Consider the following 26,900-nt stretch of genomic DNA (forward strand, 5'->3'; position numbering starts at 1 on the left):
TCATAGAAGCTTACCTCTTTTCTGCATAAAGGAGAATAGGTCGTCCAAAAACTCTTTCCTTTTTGGGTCATCGTTGATTTCACAAAGCTGCAAAAAGAGGAAAAAATAATTAATTACCGCGATAATCAATATTGCTGCTCACACTGTTACAACACACAAAATACATAAGAACTTTGAAAAAGCGTGACACAAGAAAATTTCTTATCAAATTCGAAAGTTAATGTGATAGAACTCATGTACATACTAATTAATTAAAATAAATAATAATATTTTGATATGGTGGGTTGATGCAGATGGGTACCTAAAAATCGTTGTAATTGCTTATGATAGAGTGTGCGCGTATGATAGAGCTAACAATATTTATTTTATGAACTGAAAGGTCATAGTTAAACGGAATACACTAGTAGGTAAGTACCCAGTGTCCAGTTCATTGCTTCTTCTCTAAAGTGGAAATTTAATTAAGTTGATGAACTATTATTAATGGGAAAATTTAGTCATAATATTTGCCGACTAGCGTAGATAAATAATCTTTAAATAATTAATGAATTTTAAATTTACATAACAATGAAGTTTTTGTGGCACTTTTTAAAATATCTCACCAGTCTTAAAATTTGATTATTTATTTATTTATTTATTTAGACGCCGTAAAAGGCTTTTACAATATACATGATTTATATTTACAGTGGTTCACAGGAGCGAAACAGTATTATGTTAAACAGAATAATTACTGAGAAATTATGTTGAAGATTAAACAAAAATAACATCTGGTATACATAGGTACATTAGCATTTTTATTTTCAATCCGTAGAGTAGTTTAGTATTGAGGTTATTGTTACCTTCAATATTGAATTTGGTTGAATTTGCTGAGAACTAAGAGTTAGCTCTATTGAATCAGGGCTGTCAGTAAGACATCTCATAAAAATTTTGGAAAAAAATATAGTTTTGATTAATTAAGTATATAAAATTTGTTACGGACGTACTGCTCCGGGCTCGGCCGCGGTCGCCAATCTATAATCTACGCCAATCTGTCTAAACCTAAATTGTATAAAATGAAAGAAATGTATAAAATGTATGTCTGAACCCCTATGTAAAAATGAATATGTAAACAATAAATGAAACGTCGGAGCTTGGCTAGGAGACACGGGCAGAGAAGTATACCGAGAGAACTGGTGGATTAATAGCATTTAATTAGCTTAGCATTTAATTCGGGCACGGTTATGAGAATCGTGCTTATACGAGAGGGAACGTTCGGCCGTGACCCGAAGCAAAGGGCCGTGCGCCGTCATAGCGTGCGAGGTGGTTTGCCGCCCGAACGTTCCACAAGCGCGATTCTGAGGACCGTGCCTGAACAAAGAGAGGCCGTGGTCACGTTCAGCCGCGGGCCCAAAATTACCGGCCGAGAGGCGGTAACCAGACCGGCGGCGGGGCCGCGAGCGCGTCACAAACACGGGCTTCGATTCCCAGAATCAAAGAGAAAGTTGGCCCGTGTGAGCGTCGCTCGGCCAGCGCCTGCCGCCGGTGGCCTATAAAACGGGCAACAGTCCCTTGAAAAGACAGATAACCAGAAACCACCACCAGCTCTACACCTCTCTCTCTGCTCTGCCCTCTACCTCGCTCCGACTTCTGACTCTGCTCGCCTTCTTTCACTCTGACCCCCGCCTCACCCTGGACCACGGACTGCCTACCCTTTCGGACCAGACTCGGAATCAGCTCAAGAACAAGCGACAAGTAATCGGACCAGCTCTACAGCGGCTTCAGAGACGGCCCCGTTCTACCCCTCCACGCCACTGAAGGACGACATCTCACGCCTCCACAGATTGGGATCACCGCCCCTTTTACAGTCTTATGTGTCACCATTACGTCTGATACATAAGTGGTCCTTCGACGCCGGATCTCTCCGTGGAAAGATGTCACCTTCACTGCGCTCTGGGAAGAACAGCGCTGACGGGGACTCATCGCAGGGAAGCGATGATCCCACACCAACCGGGGCGGCCACAGCCGCGCCCCCCGGACTCCGGCCAACCGCCCCCCTGGCCCCCTCTGATCCCCGAGCGGACCTACTGCCTGGTCCCTCCGGTGCATCACCACCACAGACGCCCCCTGCCGCGGCCGACGTCTCGTCAAGAAGCGAGGCTTCCAGCGAGGACACGCTCCGGCAGGTGCAGCTCGAGCTAAGAGCTGAGAGGCGGCGCACCCAGAAGCTGCAGGATGACCACGCCCGACAGATGGCAGAACTTATCGCCACGCTGAAGGGCCTCTAGGGAGCCTATCCCGGAAGCCAGCCATCTAGCGGCTTCGGACGAAACCTGGGCTACGCACCTGAGGCGCACACCACTGGCCCACGGGTGGGCCTTCCACAGACTGCGGCGCCCCCGAGCGGCCACAGTCACAGCCTTGCCTACACAGTGGGGGGAGAGCCCACTGTTCCGCAAGCCACAGCTCCACGGGCGGAATACCAGCCGACGCCGGCGCCCCCGGGCGTACCTAGTCAGGGGTACGCAGCGGAGGCGAAAACCACTGGCCCACGGGTTGGCCTGCCACAGACTGCGGCGCCCTCTAGCGGCCCCAGTCACAGCCTTGCCTACACAGTGGGAGAGCCCACTGTTTTGCAAGCTACAACACCAGGGGCGGACTACCAACTGACGGCGGCGCCATCTAGCGGCTTCACTCACGGCTTCGGGTTTGCAGCGGAGGTGCGAACCACTGCGCCGCGGCTGGATTACACACCGACGCCGACGCCGGCGCCCCCGGGCGTACCTACTCAGAGCTACGCAGCGGAGGCGCAAACCACTGGCCTTCCACAGACTGCGGCGCCCCCTAGCGGCCCCGGTCACAGCCATACCTTCACAGTGGGGGGAGAACCCACTGTGCCACAAGCCACAGCCCAGACTACCGATGTCATCGGGAACTCACGCCGCGCCGTGAGGGCTCAAACCGGGACGGAGAAAAACCATGCTGCGGATCCACTCACGGACGGCGCTTCCCTAGGCGCCGTGACGCTGCGAGGTGGACCAGAGCCGCAGTATGGCTATCCCGGTGTGACCCGCGGGCCCGCCCAGTTCCCAGCATTTGCCCCGAGCGGAATCTCGCCATCGCAACCCCCCGCTTACGGATACGGGGCCTGCAACCGAGCGGATGAGGCAGCGAGGCAGACACGAGACTGGGTGCATCAAGGGAGTGTCCCTCTTGCCCAGGTGACGGCCATGTTCGCCGACGCCCTCCGGCAGTCCCAGGCCGGTGGCACACCTCGCTACCATCCCGAAGATGAGCGGATGGCATCCCTCATCGCCCGGCAGTCCAGCGCAAAGGACTTGCCGCCCTACGCTGGCGACGCCATAGAGTGGCAGGCCTGGAAGGCACAATTCCTGCAATCGACGGCCACCTGCGGAATGACGGCGGCCGAGAACCTGATGCGGCTGCAGCGTGCCCTGAAGGGAAAGGCACGAGAAGCCGTCAGCCCTCTCCTCCTGGACCCGGCGCAGGTGCCGGAAATCATGGATGTCCTGGAGCACCGCTTTGGGGGCGCGCACTCTGTCGCCGTGGTCATGTTCGACCGGATAAAGCGGCTAACCCGACTGCAGGAGGACGCATCGACCGAGGCTCTGGTGGAGTTCTCGGGCACGGTGCAGAACATCGTGGCTTCGCTGGGGAACCTGCGGGGTGATTACCTCTCCAACCCGGCCCTCCTCAGCGAAATCGCCTCGAAGATGCCGTTAGCCCTACGCGTCTTGTGGTTGGGTAAGGTGGCCGACCAGACGCACGCGGCCACCGTGGTGCAGCTTGCCGCCTTCCTGAAGCGGCTGACCAACGCGGTGCCGCGGTCGGGCCTCACCGACAATGGCCGAGCAGCGCGGCCGAGCAGCTCGGTCGAACAACAGCGGGCCGCCCGCCCGTATCGTGAAAATGTGTACGTGACCGACGAGCGGCCGGAACCCCGCAGTGAAATTTGGTGCGCACTGTGCAAAGACGATTTGCACAAGCTCTACAAGTGTCCACAATTCGCCGAAGAAACAATCAGTACGCGTTGGGAGCTTGTAAAAAGTGCACGGTTGTGCTTTAAGTGTCTGGACGGTATGCACCAGATAAAACGGTGCGAGTACCGGACCAACTGCGGAGTGGGCACGTGCCGTGCCCCGCATCATTGCTTGCTGCACGATGACGCGTACACTCGTGGCCCCGAGGCGCACACAGTCACGAACACGTGGGAAAGTGGGGGAAACGTGCTACTGAAAGTGATTCCCGTGACATTGTGCGGCCCCGGGGGCCATGCGACCGTGCACGCGCTGCTTGACAAGGGCTCTGCAATAACCCTAGTCGAGGCATATGTTGCAGACATCGTTGGAGCCGCGGGTCCGGTACGTGGCCTGCGAATTCGGGGCGCTAATGGGATGTGTTCGTCCGATGCTACGTCCCGGCGGGTGAGACTGTCGGTGCGCGGCGACGGAGACGCGTTCACGGTGACGGCCCACACCGTAACAGACCTAGACCTCCCGCGACAAACAGTGGCCGGCCGCCGGCAGGTGAAACCCCGGCTGCTGATCGGACAATCACGATACGGGATGGTCACAATAAAATCACGAGTTTTATGGACGATAATTTCAGACTTGGGTTCGATCTATGGAAACAGTTTTTTCAGCCTCTATGGTACCAAACGGGCTGAAATTTTGAAATAATGATAAGAATCGTTAGCCAAAACGAATTCAGTCACAACATTTAAATAAAGTTGTATTTTTAGAAAAATCATGAGTTTTATGGACGATAATTTCAGACTTGGGTTCGAAAATTGGAAGCAGTTTTTTCAATCTCTATGGTAACAAACGGGCTGAAATTTTGGAATAGTGATAAGAATCATGATCCAAAACGATTTCAGTCACAAAATTTGCATTAAGTTGGATTTTTTGAAAAATCACGATTTTTATGGACGCTTATTTCAGACTTGGGTTCGAACTATGGAAACAGTTTTTTCAGGCTCTATGGTACCAAACGGGCTGATTTTTTGTAATAGTGAACAGAATCGTTATCCAAAACGATTTCAGTCACAACATTTTAATATAAATGTATTTTTAGAAAAATCATGAGTTTTATGGACGATAATTTCAGACTTGGGTTTAAAAATTGGAAACAGTTTTTTTAAGCTCTATGGTAACAAATGGGCTGAAATTTTTGAATAGTGATAAGAATCATGATCCAAAACGAAATCAGTCACAAAATTTGCATTTAGTTAGGAAAAATGATTTTTATGGACGCTAATTTCAGACTTGGGGTCGATCTATGTAAACAGTGTTTTCAGGCTCTATGGTAACAAACGGGCTAATTTTTTGAAAAAGTGATAAAAATCGTTATCCAAAACGAAATCAGTCATAAAATCTACAGAAAGTTGTATTTTTAGAAAAATCACGAGTTTTATGGACGATAATTTCAGACGTGGGTTCGAACTATGGAAACAGTTTTTTCAGGCTCTATGGTACCAAACGGTCTGATTTTTTGAAAAAAGTGATAAAAATCGTTATCCAAAACGAAATCAGTCAGAAAATCTACATAAAGTTGTATTTTTAGAAAAATCACGAGTTTAATGGACGATAATTTCAGACTTGGGTTTAAAAATTGGAAGCAGTTTTTTCAAGCTCTATGGTACCAAACGGGCTGAAATTTTGGAATAGTGATAAGAATCATGATCCAAAACGAAATCAGTCACAAAATTTGCATTTAGTTAGGAAAAATGATTTTTATGGACGCTAATTTCAGACTTGGGGTCGATCTATGTAAACAGTGTTTTCAGGCTCTATGGTAACAAACGGGCTAATTTTTTGAAAAAGTGATAAGAATCGTTATTCAAAACGAAATCAGTCATAAAATCTACATAAAGTTGTATTTTTAGAAAAATCACGAGTTTTATGGACGAGTCACAAAATTTGCATAAATTTAAGAAAAATGATTTTTATGGACGCTTATTTCAGACTTGGGTTCGAACTATGGAAACAGTTTTTTCAGGCTCTATGGTACCAAACGGGCTGATTTTTTGTAATAGTGAACAGAATCGTTATCCAAAACGATTTCAGTCAAAACATTTTAATAAAGTTGTATTTTGAGAAAAATCATGAGTTTTATGGACGATAATTTCTGACTTTGGTTTGAAAATTGGAAGCAGTTTTTTTAAGCTCTATGGTACCAAACGGGCTGAAATTTTTGAATAGTTATAGGAATCATGATCCAAAACGATTTCAGTCATAAAATCTACACTAAGTTGTATTTTTAGAAAAATCACGACTTTTATGGACGATAATTTAAGATTTAAATATTGAAGACAATATTAGTGATTTTTAATCGCAAATCTGAAACAGAAAAATCAGAAAAGGAAACGGTCACATCTGGGACACGAACCCAGGACCCTTGTCTTTCCGGGACAATGCTCTACCAACTGCGCTAATGGGACCCTATCCTCATCGGTCACTTTTAACTGTATCATACTTCGAATAAGAACTACCAACGTTGTCTTCATTTTTTCACCGCACATTTTTATTGGCAACTATCTTTATGTATTTATTTCAGTCACAAAATTTCCATAAAGTTGGATTTTTTTAAAAATCACGATTTTTATGGACGCTAATTTCAGACTTGGGTTCGATCTATGGAAACAGTTTGTATAGAAATAGTGATAAGAATCGTTATCCAAACGAATTCAGTCACAAAATCTACATAAAGTTGTATTTTTAGAAAAATCACGAGTTTTATGGACGCAATGGTTCGAACTTTGGAAACACTTTTATCAGTCTCTATGAGACCGAATGTCACAAAATCTCTATAAAATTGTATTTTTAGAAAAATCATGACTCTTTTGGACGCTAATTTCAGACTTTTGTTCGATCTTTGGAAGCAGTTTTTCTAGTTCTGTCAAAATCTGATACCATAGACAAAATCATTTACCACAAACAAACAAAAAATTCTCACGTTCTAAATCGCTTCTTTTCAAAGCATTCATTTCAATTTTACAAAAAGACATATTTAATAAAACTCGACAACAAACCTTGACATAAAAATCTACAGATTGGGTATTCGGAAAACTGACAAACCGAGAAGTATAAAAGTTGAATTTCCGGAAGCTAAATGGCCGAAAATTCTACTAAAAAAGAAAGACACTCTAAAGAATCATATCCGAATTTATCAAGACCAGTCTTTTCTACAACGTAAATATTTAATAGATTAAAGAGAAGAACTGGAAAAAAGGAAGTCTTCAGGTGAAACGGATATCACAATAAAATATATTAATAACAATCTTACAATCGTTAAAACGATCCCAAAAAACTAAACACTAAAATTTCATTATACTATCAAAACGTACGTGGAATTCGGACAAAATTACAGGACCTGAAAACAAACATACCAACCTTAAACTACAACTCCTACCCTTTCACTGAGACTTGGCTAAATAAAAACATTGAAACTTCCGAATTGGGCTTCTTTAATCACACAGTATATAGAAAAGACAGAAGCGAAAGCATTAAAACCAGAGGAGGAGGTGTATTGTTATCCATAAACAATAGACTCAAATCAAGAAAACTCAAGTGCATACATACACATCTTGAACAATTATTCATCATGGTGTCCACCAAAAGTGAAAAAATCATCATTGGCTGTATTTACATTCCCCCATCTTCCGACGCCCAATTATACAAGGACCACTACTTCGAAATCGAAACAATCAGAAGGAAATTTCCTGGCGCCACCACGATTATGACAGGAGACTACAATCTGCCAAATGTCATGTGGGACATAGATAACAATAAAACTTCTACCACGGACAACATCAACCATGGTTCTCATGAGATAATCGAGATGTCAAATTTTCTAAATCTACGACAGTTAAACTATGTACTCAATATTAATTCTCGTCTTCTCGACCTAGTTTTTCCAAATTCTTTATTAGTTAAAGTATCCGCATCTATTGAATCTATACTCCCAATAGACAAATATCACCCCCCTCTACTGATCGAATGCAACTGTTCAATTAAAAAAATAAATCCATCGGCATCAACAAAATTGAACTTCTTCAAAGCCGATTTTAATCAAATCACCAATCTTTTTTTTATCTTCAACTGACTGGAACTTCTTGGACTCTGAAGAAAACATAAATAGAATGGTAGATAAATTTTACTCAATTTTAAATAAATCTATTGATTCACTTGTACCTGTCTCAAAAATGTATGTACATAACTATCCAAAGTGGTTCAGTAACGATCTCATTAAAATAATTAGAGACAAAAAAATAGCTCATAAAATCTACAAATCAACACGCAATCCTATTGATGACGCTAAATTTAACGAACTCAGAAAGTCAACCAAAAAAATTTCCAAGCAATGTTATAAAAAGTGCATCGACAAATGTGAAGAATTGGCTCTTGCCAACCCCCATAACATCTTTAAATTTTCAAAATTACTTTACAACAATGACTCCGGTATTCCCTCTAACATGTATTTAGATAACAAAACGGCAGATAATTCCCAAGAAGTTGTTGATCTGTTTGCTGAATTCTTCAGTAAAATCTATGCTTCTACAAACAACTCACCAATGCTCGACGCCACAACACCTAATAATAATAACATCGATTTCAATCAATGCATATTTGAAGAACGTGATATAAGAACCAAATTAAAATCCCTTGTCCTTAACAAATCGGCTGGTCCTGATAACATTCCACCAATCTTCTTATCGAAATGCTCATCAGTATTGACTTATCCTCTAACTAAACTTTTTAATGTGTTCATAAAAACTGGCATTTTTCCGATAAAATGGAAATCAAGCTTTCTGTCTCCAATATTTAAGAAAGGTGATAAATCTGATATATCCAACTATAGACCTATCTGTATCCAGTCTTCAATCCCGAAAATACTTGAATCTGTCCTGCTCTCTAAACTCTCGCCTGAAATCAATAGAGTAATTTCATATCGACAACACGGTTTCATAGCAAAAAGATCTACTCTAACAAACTTAATGATATATCAGGAATATATAACTAATTCCATGAACAATCGTCTTCAAACAGATGTAGTGTACACAGACTTAAGTAAGGCTTTCGACAAAGTCTCACATAAAATTATTTTAAGCAAACTAAGATCCCTAGGTATGACTGGGCATATTTTAAGATGGTTCGAAACTACCTTCACAAAAAAAAATATCAGTAAAAATCAATTCACATTTTTCACATCACTTTGAAATCTTCACCGTAGTCCCACAGGGGTCACATCTGGGCCCAGTGTTTTTTTCCTTGTTTATCAACGACATAACTACCATCTTTGATGGAGTTATGATACTTTTATTTGCGGACGATTTAAAAATTTACAAAACAATAACTAATCTTAATGACTGTAGCGTATTGCAATCAAATCTTGTGAGGCTACAAGAGTGGTGCACCCTTAATGAACTGTTTCTCAACATTGAAAAATGTCAATCAATAACTTTTACCCGAATCAAAAATCCCATTAAATATCAATATCACTTTGCACTCCTATTGGATTCACTATTGACCAGTAGTCTACTCTGGGGTTGAAAAAAATAAACATACTTTCCTTAGAAGATTAAAAAAATACATTATTTTACTCATTCTTTTTGGACAACCTGTTACTCCTATATGGTGACCATTGCAGCGGGATAATATATTAGAACGACATTATTCGAAAAAGTCACAAAACACAATTATTTAAAGTCAAGATAATTAGTAAATCATTTAAATTATGAGTAATATATTTCTTACAAAATTGAAGGTACTTATTTCGTAAAAGAGGTGTCTTTTTTGTTCGAAATATTTAAAATTTATTTGTAAGGATGTTTTCGTGAGCACCCTATTGCTTGTCCGGCTAACGTTGTAAATCAATGGTTTACTAGGTCTTTGTATTCCGGGAATACCTACCCTCCTAAAGAATTCATTGGTTCTAGTTTTGGATTATTACATGTTACTTACTTGAAAATGGCACCGAAAACAAAAGATAGATCGTCCCAGGAGGCGGAGCAGGTAAAATAAGAAGGCGGACCAGTAGGTAGAAGAATCTCAACAGATACACGGTGTTTTTGAAGAGACAAGTATAAACAGTTTTACACACATTTGAAAAAAATAATATATATATATATATATAACTTAACACTATAAATGTCTATTGTCATATTAAAATTAATCACTTATAAATTTTTAAGGTATGATATTTTTCATAGCACACTCCAACGCACATAGCAGGTTTATTGTCACAAGTTTTACAAAAATATATGGTCCTTTCTCGTTGTTTTTTATCCGAACACACTATACACTCACGACATTTTTTTTCATTTTGAGGCATAAGTATGTGTAATTTTCCATCCAACCTTTGTTCTGGATCGAGACAGTGTCTGCCTTTAGTACTATTTAATCCTCCTGTGATTTCCGACTAATTGAATGATAAGTTTGTCAACAAATTCAAGATGTGTCATAGCCTTAAGTTTCATTTCATTTTGTTTTTCCTTATATAAAATATATGAGTTAACAACAGAAACTTCAAGACCCCAAAAAAACAATTTTCGCCACCATTTTAATGTTTTCCTCAAAAATGGGTAGGCTGCAGTATACTGGTCTGCAGTATCCACGCCTCCCATATATTTTGTATAATTTATAATCATATTTGGTTTCATTATGGTTTCTTCTTCGCCACCTCTCATTATTCTTCTTACAATTTTAAAATCGTTTGAATAATGATTGGTATATACTGTAACTATTCTCTTGTCCTTCCAAGCAAGAAGCAATTCATTGTTTTTGACACATGTTATCGTTTCACCTGACTTCAATTTAGCATTTTTTATTGGTAATGGAATATGCTTTCTAGTCGTCATTATTGTACCAGTTAGATGAGTTTTTAACTTCATCAATTCCTCTCCTAATTGCGGGCTTGTATATAGCCTGTCAGTAAACATGTGAAAGCCTTCAGCTTCAGGAATGGAAATTAATAAATTGTTGTATAGGTGTAAAACAATTCTTGAAGTAAATGGAAGATCAGGTCTAATTAACCTATTCGTGGTTACGGCACCATAATACGGAACAAATGAATAAATATAACCAGATCCCGAATCCGCCAAAATGTATATCCTGATGCCCCATTTATTTGGTTTGTTTGGATTATAAGTTTTAAAACAAATCCTGCCTTTAAAATTGACAACAGATTCGTCTACCACTATTTCTTTACGGGGTATCATATATTCTCTACATTTACTGTCTATATATTGCATAAATCCATTTACTTTATCAACTCTTTTTTCAAGTGTTTCGTTGTTATCTGTTTCATTGAATCTGAGATGTAGCATCCAAAATATTTGTAAAAAACGATCTCTTTTAAAAACACTGCTGAAAAATGGGGAGTACGCGACAAAAGCAGTCGAGAAGAAATCTTGGAGATTGGGATGTGGTCTCACTCCCATATTTAATATGACTCCCAAGAAAGCTTTAAATTCTCCTTCATCCAAATCTCTCCAAGAATGCCAAAGAGAATTTTTACTTAAATTTTGAGTATTTGAAATAATATTATTTGCGTAATTATTAGTATTACTGACTATGGATTTTATTAGTTCACCAGTAAAAAACAATTTGAAAAAATCTAGCGGCTCATTACAATTTGATGTGATATTAGGACCAGCGCGTCACCACCAATGGAAAAATCATAAATTTTTGGTTGAAAAATATTACTTAAAATTTCCCAGTTATCACTGTTTGATTCACTTTCACTTTCAGAAAAAAACAACTCGCCTTCTTTTACTTGGTCGCGCTTCGATATCACTATCTGATTCGTTACCGTTTAGTATAGAATTATTCACAATAGAGTCAACGTTATCAAATATCAAAAGGTCGTCATCACAGTCAGGTTGGAAGTCTTCAATGTTTTCAAAGGCATTATTCAATGAAGATTCAATATTATTTACACTTTGATTTATTATTTCACTTTGTTCGTTAATATTACTAAACACATCGTTATCATTACTTTCTTCGAAATATTCATTAAATTGATCCATGGCGATAAGAATATATTTAAAAATATTTAATTGTTATTTCAATTTTGAAACGTTCACAGAATAATGGTCACCACAGTAGGAGGAGCTCCGCCGCGAACAATGTACCGATACAGACTGACCAAATAAAACACACACAGAAAAATACAAAGTAGGTCAAAAATGCCAAAAATTCTAAGAAACATTTATATAAGCTAATCCTTTAATGTATTTTGACTATGAATACATTTTAAGGAATATTTAATCCTTTGTGCACACCATTGTGAAATAAAATTCACATAATGGTATCGGCAAATGGGGAAAACAGAGCTTCAAAGTTACCGCCTGGGAAAGCCACTATTTTGGCTATGGGAGCTAGCAACCAAATGCTCGGAAGCCAGAATATTGGCTATCGGAGTGCAATACGATATAGTATCAACAACAATGTCCTAAAAAGAGTCGAACAAATTAAGGACCTTGGTATATTATTTGACAGTAAATTAACTTTTGTTCCTCATATAAATGAAATAACCAACAAGGCCATGAAATGCCTGGGGTTCATTCTGAGGACGATAAAAGAATTTAAAACAATTAATTCCTTCAAATTGCTTTATACTGGGTTGGAAAGAAGTAATTTGGAGTACAACTCAACAATCTGGGCTCCATTTTATAAGACTCATCAGCAAAAATTCGAAAGAGTACAACATTATTTTCTAAGGTTTATTAATTACAAACTTGGAATACCAATCGAAGAACTTAATTAAACATGTCTAATGGAATTACTAAACCTAAGCGATTTAACTACAAGACGCACAGTGAGTGACTTAGTTTGCCTTTTCAATATATCTAATGGCAACCAGGACGCCCTCGATTTAACGAGCTTAATTAATTTGCGTATACCTACCCATGATACCCGTTCAAATGCTCTATATTTTGTTACCAAATCTGCCAATAATTACTTCGTAAACTCTCCAATTCAAAGGCTTCATACACTTGGAAACAAATATAGTTCAATCGATGTCTATCATTTCCAATCGGTTTCCAAATTTAAAACCAAAATATTAGAACTTTTAAAATAAAACAACAAACATCTAGCTATTGCACCCCTTATTGAATTATTTCCTCAAGATTGACAAAACAGGCTTATACCTACAAACTATCATGTTTATATTTGCTTTTTGCTTGGTTTTATATTATGTCTAATGATAAAATAAATGTTATATTATTGCTTTACTATTCTTTATTTATAATCTGCACAATATTTTTTTAATATAAACTATGTAAAATGGCTGACCAATCGCCCTCGATTGAGCAGGCCACTACAACCAGTCAAACGCAGTATATTTGTTAACAATACTGCCAATAATAATTATTTCAATATTGAAGACAATATTAGAGATTTTTAAACGAAAATCTTAAACAGAAAAATCAGAAAAGGAAACGGTCACATCTAGGACTCGAACCCAGGACCCTTGTCTTTCCGGGACAATGCTCTACCAACTGCGCTAATGGGACCCTATTCCCCTCGGTCACTTTTAACTCTATCATACTTCGAATAAGAACTACCAACATTGTCTTCATTTTTTCACCGCACATTTTTATTGGCAACTATCTTTATGTATGATCGCAAGATTCAACCCGAACTAAATGCAATCCAGACAGCGTCTTTTTTTAGATAAACCTATCTTATTTTTTATTTTTAATGTGCGACATCTGTTGACTTTTTCTGCAAGTCTAGAATGAATATTTATTTTTCGGAATAACTTTATTGAGTAAAACCTCAAATTGTAATATTTAAATATTGCAGACAATATTAGAGATTTTTAAACGAAAATCTGAAACAGAAAAATCAGAAAAGGAAACGGTCACATCTGGGACTCGAACCCAGGACCCTTGTCTTTCCGGGACAATGCTCTACCAACTGCGCTAATGGGACCCTATTCCCCTCGGTCACTTTTAACTGTATCATACTTCGAATAAGAACTACCAACATTGTCTTCATTTTTTCACCGCACATTTTTATTGGCAACTATCTTTATGTATGATCGCAAGATTCAACCCGAACTAAATGCAATCCAGACAGCGTCTTTTTTTAGATAAACCTATCTTATTTTTTATTTTTAATGTGCGACATCTGTTGACTTTTTCTGCAAGTCTAGAATGAATATTTATTTTTCGGAATAACTTTATTGAGTAAAACCTCAAATTGTAATATTTAAATATTGAAGACAATATTAGAGATTTTTAAACGAAAATCTTAAACAGAAAAATCAGAAAAGGAAACGGTCACATCTGGGACTCGAACCCAGGACCCTTGTCTTTCCGGGACAATGCTCTACCAACTGCGCTAATGGGACCCTATTCCCCTCGGTCACTTTTAACTGTATCATACTTCGAATAAGAACTACCAACATTGTCTTCATTTTTTCACCGCACATTTTTATTGGCAACTATCTTTATGTATGATCGCAAGATTCAACCCGAACTAAATGCAATCCAGACAGCGTCTTTTTTAGATAAACCTATCTTATTTTTTATTTTTAATGTGCGACATCTGTTGACTTTTTCTGCAAGTCTAGAATGAATATTTATTTTTCGGAATAACTTTATTGAGTAAAACCTCAAATTGTAATATTTAAATATTGAAGACAATATTAGAGATTTTTAAACGAAAATCTGAAACAGAAAAATCAGAAAAGGAAACGGTCACATCTGGGACTCGAACCCAGGACCCTTGTCTTTCCGGGACAATGCTCTACCAACTGCGCTAATGGGACCCTATTCCCCTCGGTCACTTTTAACTGTATCATACTTCGAATAAGAACTACCAACATTGTCTTCATTTTTTCACCGCACATTTTTATTGGCAACTATCTTTATGTATGATCGCAAGATTCAACCCGAACTAAATGCAATCCAGACAGCGTCTTTTTTAGATAAACCTATCTTATTTTTTATTTTTAATGTGCGACATCTGTTGACTTTTTCTGCAAGTCTAGAATGAATATTTATTTTTCGGAATAACTTTATTGAGTAAAACCTCAAATTGTAATATTTAAATATTGAAGACAATATTAGAGATTTTTAAACGAAAATCTGAAACAGAAAAATCAGAAAAGGAAACGGTCACATCTGGGACTCGAACCCAGGACCCTTGTCTTTCCGGGACAATGCTCTACCAACTGCGCTAATGGGACCCTATTCCCCTCGGTCACTTTTAACTGTATCATACTTCGAATAAGAACTACCAACATTGTCTTCATTTTTTCACCGCACATTTTTATTGGAAACTATCTTTATGTATGATCGCAAGATTCAACCCGAACTAAATGCAATCCAGACAGCGTCTTTTTTAGATAAACCTATCTTATTTTTTATTTTTAATGTGCGACATCTGTTGACTTTTTCTGCAAGTCTAGAATGAATATTTATTTTTCGGAATAACTTTATTGAGTAAAACCTCAAATTGTAATATTTAAATATTGAAGACAATATTAGAGATTTTTAAACGAAAATCTGAAACAGAAAAATCAGAAAAGGAAACGGTCACATCTGGGACTCGAACCCAGGACCCTTGTCTTTCCGGGACAATGCTCTACCAACTGCGCTAATGGGACCCTATTCCCCTCGGTCACTTTTAACTGTATCATACTTCGAATAAGAACTACCAACATTGTCTTCATTTTTTCACCGCACATTTTTATTGGCAACTATCTTTATGTATGATCGCAAGATTCAACCCGAACTAAATGCAATCCAGACAGCGTCTTTTTTAGATAAACCTATCTAATTTTTTATTTTTAATGTGCGACATCTGTTGACTTTTTCTGCAAGTCTAGAATGAATATTTATGTTTCGGAATAACTTTATTGAGTAAAACCTCAAATTGTAATATTTAAATATTGAAGACAATATTAGAGATTTTTAAACGAAAATCTGAAACAGAAAAATCAGAAAAGGAAACGGTCACATCTGGGACTCGAACCCAGGACCCTTGTCTTTCCGGGACAATGCTCTACCAACTGCGCTAATGGGACCCTATTCCCCTCGGTCACTTTTAACTGTATCATACTTCGAATAAGAACTACCAACATTGTCTTCATTTTTTCACCGCACATTTTTATTGGAAACTATCTTTATGTATGATCGCAAGATTCAACCCGAACTAAATGCAATCCAGACAGCGTCTTTTTTAGATAAACCTATCTTATTTTTTATTTTTAATGTGCGACATCTGTTGACTTTTTCTGCAAGTCTAGAATGAATATTTATTTTTCGGAATAACTTTATTGAGTAAAACCTCAAATTGTAATATTTAAATATTGAAGACAATATTAGAGATTTTTAAACGAAAATCTGAAACAGAAAAATCAGAAAAGGAAACGGTCACATCTGGGACTCGAACCCAGGACCCTTGTCTTTCCGGGACAATGCTCTACCAACTGCGCTAATGGGACCCTATTCTCCTCGGTCACTTTTAACTGTATCATGCTTCGAATAAGAACTACCAACATTGTCTTCATTCGGGTTGAATCTTGCGATCATACATAAAGATAGTTGCCAATAAAAATGTGCGGTGAAAAAATGAAGACAATGTTGGTAGTTCTTATTCGAAGTATGATACAGTTAAAAGTGACCGAGGGGAATAGGGTCCCATTAGCGCAGTTGGTAGAGCATTGTCCCGGAAAGACAAGGGTCCTGGGTTCGAGTCCCAGATGTGACCGTTTCCTTTTCTGATTTTTCCGTTTCAGATTTTCGTTTAAAAATCTCTAATATTGTCTTCAATATTTAAATATTACAATTTGAGGTTTTACTCAATAAAGTTATTCCGAAAAATAAATATTCATTCTAGACTTGCAGAAAAAGTCAACAGATGTCGCACATTAAAAATAAAAAATAAGATAGGTTTATCTAAAAAAAGACGCTGTCTGGATTGCATTTAGTTCGGGTTGAATCTTGCGATCATACATAAAGATAGTTGCCAATAAAAATGTGCGGTGAAAAAATGAAGACAATGTTGGTAGTTCTTATTCGAAGTATGATACAGTTAAAAGTGACCGAGGGGAATAGGGTCCCATTAGCGCAGTTGGTAGAGCATTGTCCCGGAAAGACAAGGGTCCTGGGTTCGAGTCCCAGATGTGACCGTTTCCTTTTCTGATTTTTCTGTTTCAGATTTTCGTTTAAAAATCTCTTATATTGTCTTCAATATTTAAATATTTCAATTTGAGGTTTTACTCAATAAAGTTATTCCGAAAAATAAAAATAATTATTTCGTTAGCTTTCTTACTCAAAGGCCTCATACACTATGTGCCGTATTGTTATCATGTTACTGCTGCCACTACCTAGCATTTACATATAAATTTTACATTTCTTATTAACTAATTTAAGTCTGTATAACTTAGGAGTAGGAATATTCTTATTTTTGTACTATTTACTTGCTGTTATAATATGTCAAATGGATATGGTTATATGTATTTTTACTATTAATTTTGTGAACTTGCAATTTTCAGAATATTATTTTTTTAACTATGTATGTAAAAGCCCAATGTTCGTGTAAATAAATAAAAAAAAATAAAAAAAATAAAAAATAAAAAATAATGCTTAATATATACTTTCAAAATGCATTCCAGCAAAACGGCAATAACATTTTACTATCAAAATGCTCGTGGTTTGAAAAGCAAATTAAATGATTTGCACTGCGAAGTGCTCAGTTGCAATTATGATTTGATTTGTTATACTGAAACATGGTTAGACTCCTCAATCTATGACCATGAAATAGTAGATGATCGATATAATATTTACAGACGAGATAGGGACACATCGAGTTCTTTTAAAAAATCAGGTGGTGGAGTTCTAATAGCCATAAAGAAAGAAATGACATCTATCACAATTCCAACACACAGCTCAAAATTAACAGAAGATTTATGGATTAAATTTAAATTGCATGAAACATCTAGGCAAACCATCAACTTATGTTTGGCGTATTTGCCTCCAGATATACCAATCGAAAATCTCACAGATTTTTTCGAAAAGTGTCAAACAACATATAATAATTTATCATCAGAGGATGTAACAATAATAATGGGTGATTTTAATGTACCACCATCTATTCAATGCCCACTAAATGTCAACGAAATTCACACCAGACCAGTCATATATAATAGCCAAAAATCAAAATCCCTACTAGACTTCCAAAATTTGACTGAACTTAATCAGTTCAATCATGTCTCTAATAACATAGATTGAATTTCAGATTTAGTGTTTTCCAACCATCACCTGAAAATTCAAATTGCTTCACATGTGCTATCTAAAGTTGACTCCTATCATCCTCCCATTGAGTTCGATTTTCTAATGTCTAAGTACAGACCCTTACTAATAATAATAATAATAATAATAATTGGATAATTTTTATAGCGCCGTTTTTGTGAAAAATCACCTCAAGGGCGCTGTACAATTTATTTCCTAGGAACTACATTTGTTATTTATACCAACTGTGCCAGCACGAGGTTCGTCATCCGTTCAGGCATGTGTCTGCCGCCAATATAGCGCTGACATGTGTCTGCTGCCAATAAAGAGCGCTGACACAACATCCTCACATAGACAACAAACCTTGGCAGCACCGCTGTGACGCTCGACGAAGACAGAAGATGGAGACTCTGCTGCAAGAGTCCTAGGTAGCGAAGGAACTGTACCAGCTTCTGCAGGGAGAGAGACTACCCCGTCCACCAACTGTGCCAGCACGAGGCTCGTCATTCGTTCAGGCATGTGTCCGCCGCAAATATAGCGCTGACATGTGTCTGCTGTCAATAAAGAGCGCCGACACAACATCCTCACACAGATAACAGACCTTGGCAGCACCGCTGTGCAAAATCACCTCATCCTAGTTTACCTTAGTCTCTCCAATCACCTCCCAGCCTTTCATGCCACCTAGTGCATCCTCTCGACCCTTTCGTGCCAAGAGAGCGAGTGGTTTATTTATGGCCAAGACTGCCAAACCATTCCGAGATTTTTCACTTAATCTGCAAATGTTATGTAAACCACACAACGCGTCGTATAATAATGCAGCGATAGATGACTTGACCCATCAACCCCCCATAACTTTCAGCATGAGAGCCTTCGAATAACAAGGGCTGGGCAATCATGGACATGTATGACGTACGTACAACGAGCGGGGGAAGATCGAGCGATTGAACACATAGGTAAGTATAATAACCCGAGAAATATAGCATGTGCTAGTTGACCTGGAGAGGCTGGGAGAGAAATATTGCTGGGAGAATGGATAGTTGGAAGTGGACTGACATCGTAATAGTGCACATCTGTCATTTATCTAAAATATATGTGTTGGCACCTAGCATCGTGCTACCTACCTGTATTTCCTTTTTAAAAATATTGTGGCCTATCTACCCAACACCCACCTCCTCTCCTCTCCTATGCCGACGTTAGTTGAGTTAAAATATTCGTCCTGTCAACATTGTTTGATTACGGAGCCCCCCTTTATCGACCGTTTCGAAAATCAAAGCCATCGTGAGCTCGCGCATGGTGAAATTTGTGATTTGTTGTGAACCAGCGCAAAGAAGGATTTGAAAACCGTGGAAGAATAGAAAAGGGTAAGTCGGCATTCCGAACCTTTCCATTTCCTATGATTCCGCGTTGCGACGGTGCTATATCCGTCCCCAACAGTGCCAAGAGAGCGAGTGGTTTATTTATGGCCAAGACTGCCAAACCATTCCGAGATTTTTCACTTAATCTGCAAATGTTATGTAAACCACACAACGCGTCGTATAATAATGCAGCGATAGATGACTTGACCCATCAACCCCCCATAACTTTCAGCATGAGAGCCTTCGAATAACAAGGGCTGGGCAATCATGGACATGTATGACGTACGTACAACGAGCGGGGGAAGATCGAGCGATTGAACACATAGGTAAGTATAATAACCCGAGAAATATAGCATGTGCTAGTTGACCTGGAGAGGCTGGGAGAGAAATATTGCTGGGAGAATGGATAGTTGGAAGTGGACTGACATCGTAATAGTGCACATCGGTCATTTATCTAAAATATATGTGTTGGCACCTAGCATCGTGCTACCTACCTTTATTTCCTTTGTAAAATTATTGTGGCCTATCTACCCAACACCCACCTCCTCTCCTCTCCTATGCCGACGTTAGTTGAGTTAAAATATTCGTCCTGTCAACATTGTTTGATTACGGAGCCCCCCTTTATCGACCGTGTCGAAAATCAAAGCCATCGTGAGCTCGCGCATGGTGAAATTTGTGATTTGTTGTGAACCAGCGCAAAGAAGGATTTGAAAACCGTGGAAGAATAGAAAAGGGTATGTCGGCATTCCGAACCTTTCCAATTCTTATTATTCCGCGTTGCGACGGTGCTATATCCGTCCCCAACAATATGTATAAAATAATGATTCACCTTTGTGAAAATACATATGTTTTAATTAGTAATTTAATCATAGATTTTAATACTGACTGTACGCAATTTAAATTATTTTTTCAAGAAAACTAAAACTTTGTTAGGTATGTGCTTGTCATAGAAGTTACATCTACCAACCCAGATCACATCAAATATAACTTCAAAAAAACGGACTACACTAAATGCAATGAAATGCTATCACTAAATAACTGGAACGATCTTAATACTCTGAATTGTAATGATTCCCTACTACATTTTTACAACTTATTATGGCTATCAATTGAAAAACACACTCCGCGCTTAAGAAACAGCAACAAAAGGTTTCCAATTTGGTTCAACAGTGCTTTGATCCACCAACTTAGAGAAAAAGAAAAGTTTAGAAAGAAGTGGAAAAAATACAAAAATCAATGTGACTATGACAGTTTTTCCATCTTGAGGGCTAGAGTAAAATTATCCATACGTACCTGCCTTAAAGCCTATGTAGATTCAATAGAAAATTCTCTCCCTAACAGTATCAAAAATCTGTCAACCCTCATTAAATCGAAAAGAGTTTCTAATTCTCTCCCAAAAATCATGCATCTCCACGAAAATTCAGCAACAAATGGCAAAGAAACATGCGAACTCTTTTCTACTTACTTCTCTTCTGTATTTAGCTCACCATCTAATTTTAAAAGTGACTCTAAACTTTCTTCCCCACTCTATAATTATCCACTATCTCATATCAAAATAACCCTAGACGAGGTCAAGGTGAAGTTGAACACTCTCGATATCAATAAGGGTTCCGGTCCAGATGGTATTCCTCCACTATTCATTCGAAATTGTGCAGATCAACTTGCAGCACCTTTACACAAATTATTCGTCAAAAGTCTGAACGAAGGGGTATTTCCAGATCTGTGGAAAGTTGCCCACGTCATTCCGATCCATAAGTCTTGCAGTAAAAATGATGTAAAGAACTACCGTCCTATCAGCCTTTTATCTTGTTTTGGCAAAATATTTGAGTCCATTGTATATAAAGACATATTTAATCACGTAACACACATACTTAGCCCTTTCCAACATGGCTTTGTAGCTAAACAATCAACAAACACAAATTTAATCGAGTATATGGACTTTCTGTGTAAATTTCTTTCTGTGACGGCCGGCATAGTCCAGTGGTAACGCATTGGACTGCCATTCCGAAGGTCGCGGGTTCGAACCCGGCGTGCGCAAATAAATTTTATTTGATTAATTTGTGTTATTTCACAATTAATTAATTAAAATAATATTTAGTATATTTGCGGCACGTTCCAGAGTGGAAGATACTACCAGTATCGCCCTGAATTGAAACGTTGCTCCAAATGGCTTTAGCCGTGTTTAGTGACTAGATCTGAATAGCCAGGTACTTCCCCACCTTCCTCTTTCCCTTCCCCACTTACCTTCAGCCTCACAACATCCCCCAATCGGGGATGCCATAGTCTCACTGGCTCCAGACGGGAGCAGTTGGGACTCTTGTGAGGTATACTATAAAAAAAATCAATGAATAAAAAAACACAAGCAGATGCCGTATACACCGATTTCAGTAAGGCTTTCGACAAAGTTAGTCACCCTATCTTAATGAATAAACTGGATAAAATCGGCATACACGGAAATCTGCTTCGTTGGTTAGAATCATATTTATCAAATAGAAGTCAATTAGTTACTGCTAACGGTTTTAACTCTTCCCCAATACAAGTTACGTCGGGCGTTCCACAAGGATCACACCTTGGACCCTTGCTTTTCTTAATCTTCATCAACGACCTTACATGTAAACTCCACTGTAATTTTTCTCTATACGCTGACGACCTCAAGATATATAAAGCAATTCAAACTATGGAAGATTGTGAACTCTTACAACAAGACCTTAACACATTATCTGCCTGGTGTATTGACAATGAAATGGAATTGAATATAGCTAAGTGCAAAGTAATAAATTTCACCAAGAACACCAACAAAACTCTATACTCATATAGCATATGTGGTCACAATCTGGAAACAGTTGAATCGATCAAAGACTTAGGAATTATATTCGACAACAAACTAACCTTCAACCAACACATAGAATACATTGTAAATAAATCAAATAAAGTACTAGGTTTTATTGTAAGATCAACTAAACTGTTCAAGAACTCTAATAGCCTAATAATTCTATTCAATTCGTTAATCCGTAGTGTTCTTGAGTACGGGTCAACAGTCTGGAATCCACATTACACGACACAGATATCCTGACTTGAATCTGTCCAAAGAAAATTTACACGGATTTTGTCTTATCGATCAGGTGTCTACCATCTTCTAAATGGGTATGAACAAAGACTTACATATTTCAAATTAGAGAGTTTAGTTAAAAGACGAAATATAAATGACCTCTTAATGCTTTACAAAATTGTGAATAATCGTGTTAATAGTAACTTAGTCAATCAAATCACTTTTTACGCCAGGCCCAAATATACTAGAAATATGAACATATTTTGGACCGAAATTTTTGCCAATAACACTGGTTATTTTAATCCTATGTCTAGAATGTCTCGATCATACAATGATCTTGCTAAAATACACACTGTCATAGATATTTTTTGCAAATAATATAACGTGTTTCAAGAAATATCTCCACGATTTCTGTACTTAAAAAAGAAAAATAAATAAATAAAAAACTTGTTTAGTGGTTTAGATTTTTTTTTATAATATGTATTCTTTAAATTTTTCTACTTATTATGTGCTTCAATCTTTGTTATTAAGTTTTATGTTTTGTATAATAAATACTGTTATTGTTTTACATGTTTGCTTATGTGAATGTGCAAATGTGATTGCTGCAGACACATTAGTCTAGGGATATTTATAATTGTACTTTTTTATTTTGTAAACCATAATTAATGTTTTTATAAATATCCTGTTTGTGTATCGAATAAATAAAATAAAAAAATAAAAATAAATAAATATCAATGGAAGGCCTGTTTGGAAGATTGCTTCCATTGAAGGAGACTAGGAGATGTAGACCAAAGAATAAACCGGTACAACAATACATACAGACGGTCAGGGCCAACCCTTTGGTCGAATCATTTGGGATACTGGGAGTATTCCGAGATTTATCCCCGATTCGCATAATACGGCAGGACGTGTTATTTTAAAATGAGAATACAAAGAATAAATTAAGCGATAAATCTCTCACGAACTTGAGGCAATTCGATGCAGCAGGCTGGACAAACCTGATCAAACTCATTAATATTAATAATACTAAATAATATGCATTTTGTGAAATGAGAAATTGGAATCACAACAGTACCTACTACGGGCAAGGCGTAGTCAACAGAAACCCCTGCTGGGTTAACATTGGAATCATTACTATACAAAAAGGGCAGCTCTTACAATATTGGTATTCGAGGACCATTGACTATTGGATACCCCTAGCTGGGCTAACTTTTCTCACAAAATCAACACGTGGGAAAAGGCAGAAGCAGTTATTCTAAATTACATGCACAATGCAATATAGGTTGGTAGGTATTATATCGTATTATTGTTTTCCACGTGTTATTTATTATTCTTCTAGAATAATAAAAAAAAATCAGCACTACGACGCAAATGATATTGGTAAATTAAAATATGAAACCCGATAGTATGCAAAACATACGGAGACTTTTCGACAAACAACGTAATTTGTTATGAAATAGATGATAAATAGAGATGATGATTTATTTGATAGGTATTACAAATAATGTGTAAAAGACGGAAACTTTTACAATATGTTTATGACGCTTCTAATCACTAGGCAGGCGCACAAATTAGGTACCTAGCATTATGACAATGACACGATACGTTCTAATGACAATGTCAGTATTCATTATGTATTGTAATCGTTCTCTAAGAAATCGGGAAAAGGGGAATGAAAGAATGAGTGAATAAGTGAACGTATGGAATAGGTATTATCGGACGGTGATGATATTGTATTCTTACCTTGCAAACATATTCGTGTTGTGTTCTGACGTCCACGCAGCGACAGAGGGAGGAACCCTCGACCTGCTCCAGCAGCAGGTACTTATCTGCCACGAGGGAAGCCTGGAACGGGGGCTCCGGCAGGCAGGGGCTGTGCGCTGGGCTGAGTCTGTCCAGGGGGCGCGGGGAGCCAGCCCTGTCCTTGGGGCACAGTACCCCGGGCTCCTCTTCCCCCTCGGGGTGCTTGCTGCCACCAAGCCGGGCTACCAGAGTGTTCATCCAAGAACCCTGATTAACTTGAGTTACGGTATCCATTATTATTATTCGTTTTCACGGCACTTCGCACTTCAACACTTGATAGCACGTCACTGTGTTTTATTCTGTACTGTTCACTCGTCACGTATTGAAGTAAAATTATTGACACAGTTCACGAATTAATTATAATAATAGTAAATTCACTTTTAACCAACTATTGTCAACGAAGCTGATTTACAAACACAATTAATTACAAAGGAACCTAGGTATTTGTTAATCCTGTAACAAACGTCAGTCTGAAACAAAATAAAATATATTTTTAGCATTTTGTAGTAAGGACAGGAAAAAATTGCGTCAGCTACTCACGTTGCGACAAAATAAATGTGTAACAAGAATCGTGTTAAAGATTCACTAATGAAATAATATGTCGAAACGGATGTTCATCCGATGATTTCAAATCATACGAATACCCACACGACCAAGAGCGAATCTACATTAAGTTCTGAAATTAGCGTCCAAAAAAGTCATGATTTTTCTTAGAATTTTATACAGATTTTGTGACTGAATTCGATTTCGATTACAATTCTCATCACCATTCCAAAATTTCAGCCCGTTCGGTCACATAGAGCCTGATAAAAGTGTTTCCAAAGTTCGAACCCAAGTCTAAAAATAGCGTCCATAAAAATTATGATTTTTCTAGCACATTCTCTTATCGTTCAGGATACACATCAAATGGTGAGATGTGAAGAAATTGTCCATAAATAACTCATGGCGTGCGGGTCAATCATAGACAGTACGACGGATAATCTCTGACCTAATACGGGGTCATAATTATGTATCAGATGCTCAGGAATATGGCATTGCTTCGAAACAGGTAGCCTTCGGAGGAAGCAAGACACCAAATCTCGTAGCCAACTTTGATTGGCTTATTCTTAATTTACATCTTGCAATAATGTCGATCGAAATATGGCATCATTTGCTCGTCAATGAAAAGTTTGTGTGCAAAAACACCAAATAGAAGATATTTCACTTTTAGCATGTTAAAAAATGGACAAACCTACAAATAAAGATGGAACGTCAGTCGAAGAATACTAAATATAAAAAGTTTATGTTATGGCTACTATACCTTAGCCATTCTGTCGGTTATATCTAGATTGTTGTTATCGCAAAAATGTATCTAGCGCTTTATAAGCTCGAAATGTGGATGTTGGTTCCTTTTTTGATGACGCTTACACCCAAGGTCGGGTCAGACAAATAATAATCTGTGGTAGATGGCAATGTATTGTAGCCGGTCAACACAGAAACCAAGAAAACGCTTCAATTCGTATATATCTTACTGGAATTCGGTATTGGTTTTAAATCGAGCGTATTTGATCATACTCTCAAGAATAAACTGAATCACTTCATCAAAGAATAATGAAAACTCTTGGAAAGCATTATAAGACTTCAGCTTTTCGTACATATCTTTATGCACCACATTCAGCGGTTCAGGAACGCAACAGTTTACTGTAGTTTTGATTTTTGGATGGTGGTGCATTTGAAATAGATATTCGCAAGGTATTACGACTCGCACCAGAGGATGTCAAAGGTGGATTCCAGTCAAGTCGAGATATGCCATCAAACCATCGTCAATCAGCTCTTCGTCCGTCTGTTCATCAACATTCTCCGTTTAAAAATATACGAAAACCGCAGACAAACTATTAATTTTAATAAAAATCACTCATAAAAACACTACAAAACCGTATTATTTGACGGCAAGCTAACCAAAAACGTATGTAAAAACTGTGACAGCTAACCTCCAAACGTTGCGCGCAGGCATCAACTGATTTCAGTGACATCCAGCGGTCATCTTATGCATATAATACTATATTGAAACAGTGTTTCCAACCATTTAACCTTTTGATAACAATATGTGATTCACACATGTTTTATTTTTTTCCGTTTAAAATTTTTTTTTTTTAAATGGCTCTATTGTCAGGGTTTTAGTAAAAAACTAATTAAAAATACAAAAATTAATAAAATGTATTAAATTATGTTAATTATTGAAAGCTAACATACCAATCTGTAAATATTGCATAACAACTTGGTGGGATTTAGCTTTATTCACAGTGAAAAAAAATCATACTTTTCATCATTCAACAACATACCTACCCATTCATGCAGTGTGATGTATTTTTATGTCTACATAATTTTATTAATAATCACCAAAAAAACCATTAGTGAACTGAGTTTAAAGTGCCCAATTCTTCTAAATTGTAGACCGCGCGTTAAACCA

General features: G+C 38.1%; 1 protein-coding gene across 1 annotated transcript; it reads right to left on the reverse strand.

Moving 5' to 3' along the window:
- Positions 1-24,864, reverse strand: LOC149409152 (uncharacterized). The gene is made up of 2 exons (XM_089650086.1): positions 24,392-24,864; positions 1-87 (listed from the first exon to the last, which is right to left on the reverse strand). The coding sequence occupies exons 1-2, from the start codon at positions 24,683-24,685 to the stop codon at positions 1-3; spliced, it is 381 nt and encodes a 126-aa protein (XP_089506212.1). The 5' UTR covers positions 24,686-24,864.
- Between the last annotated feature and the right edge of the window lie 2,036 nt (positions 24,865-26,900).

This window comes from Hesperophylax consimilis, unplaced genomic scaffold, assembly GCF_061612785.1.
Source record: "Hesperophylax consimilis isolate HC1 unplaced genomic scaffold, BYU_Hcon_1.0 scaffold_34, whole genome shotgun sequence".
NCBI lineage: Eukaryota > Metazoa > Arthropoda > Insecta > Trichoptera > Limnephilidae > Hesperophylax > Hesperophylax consimilis.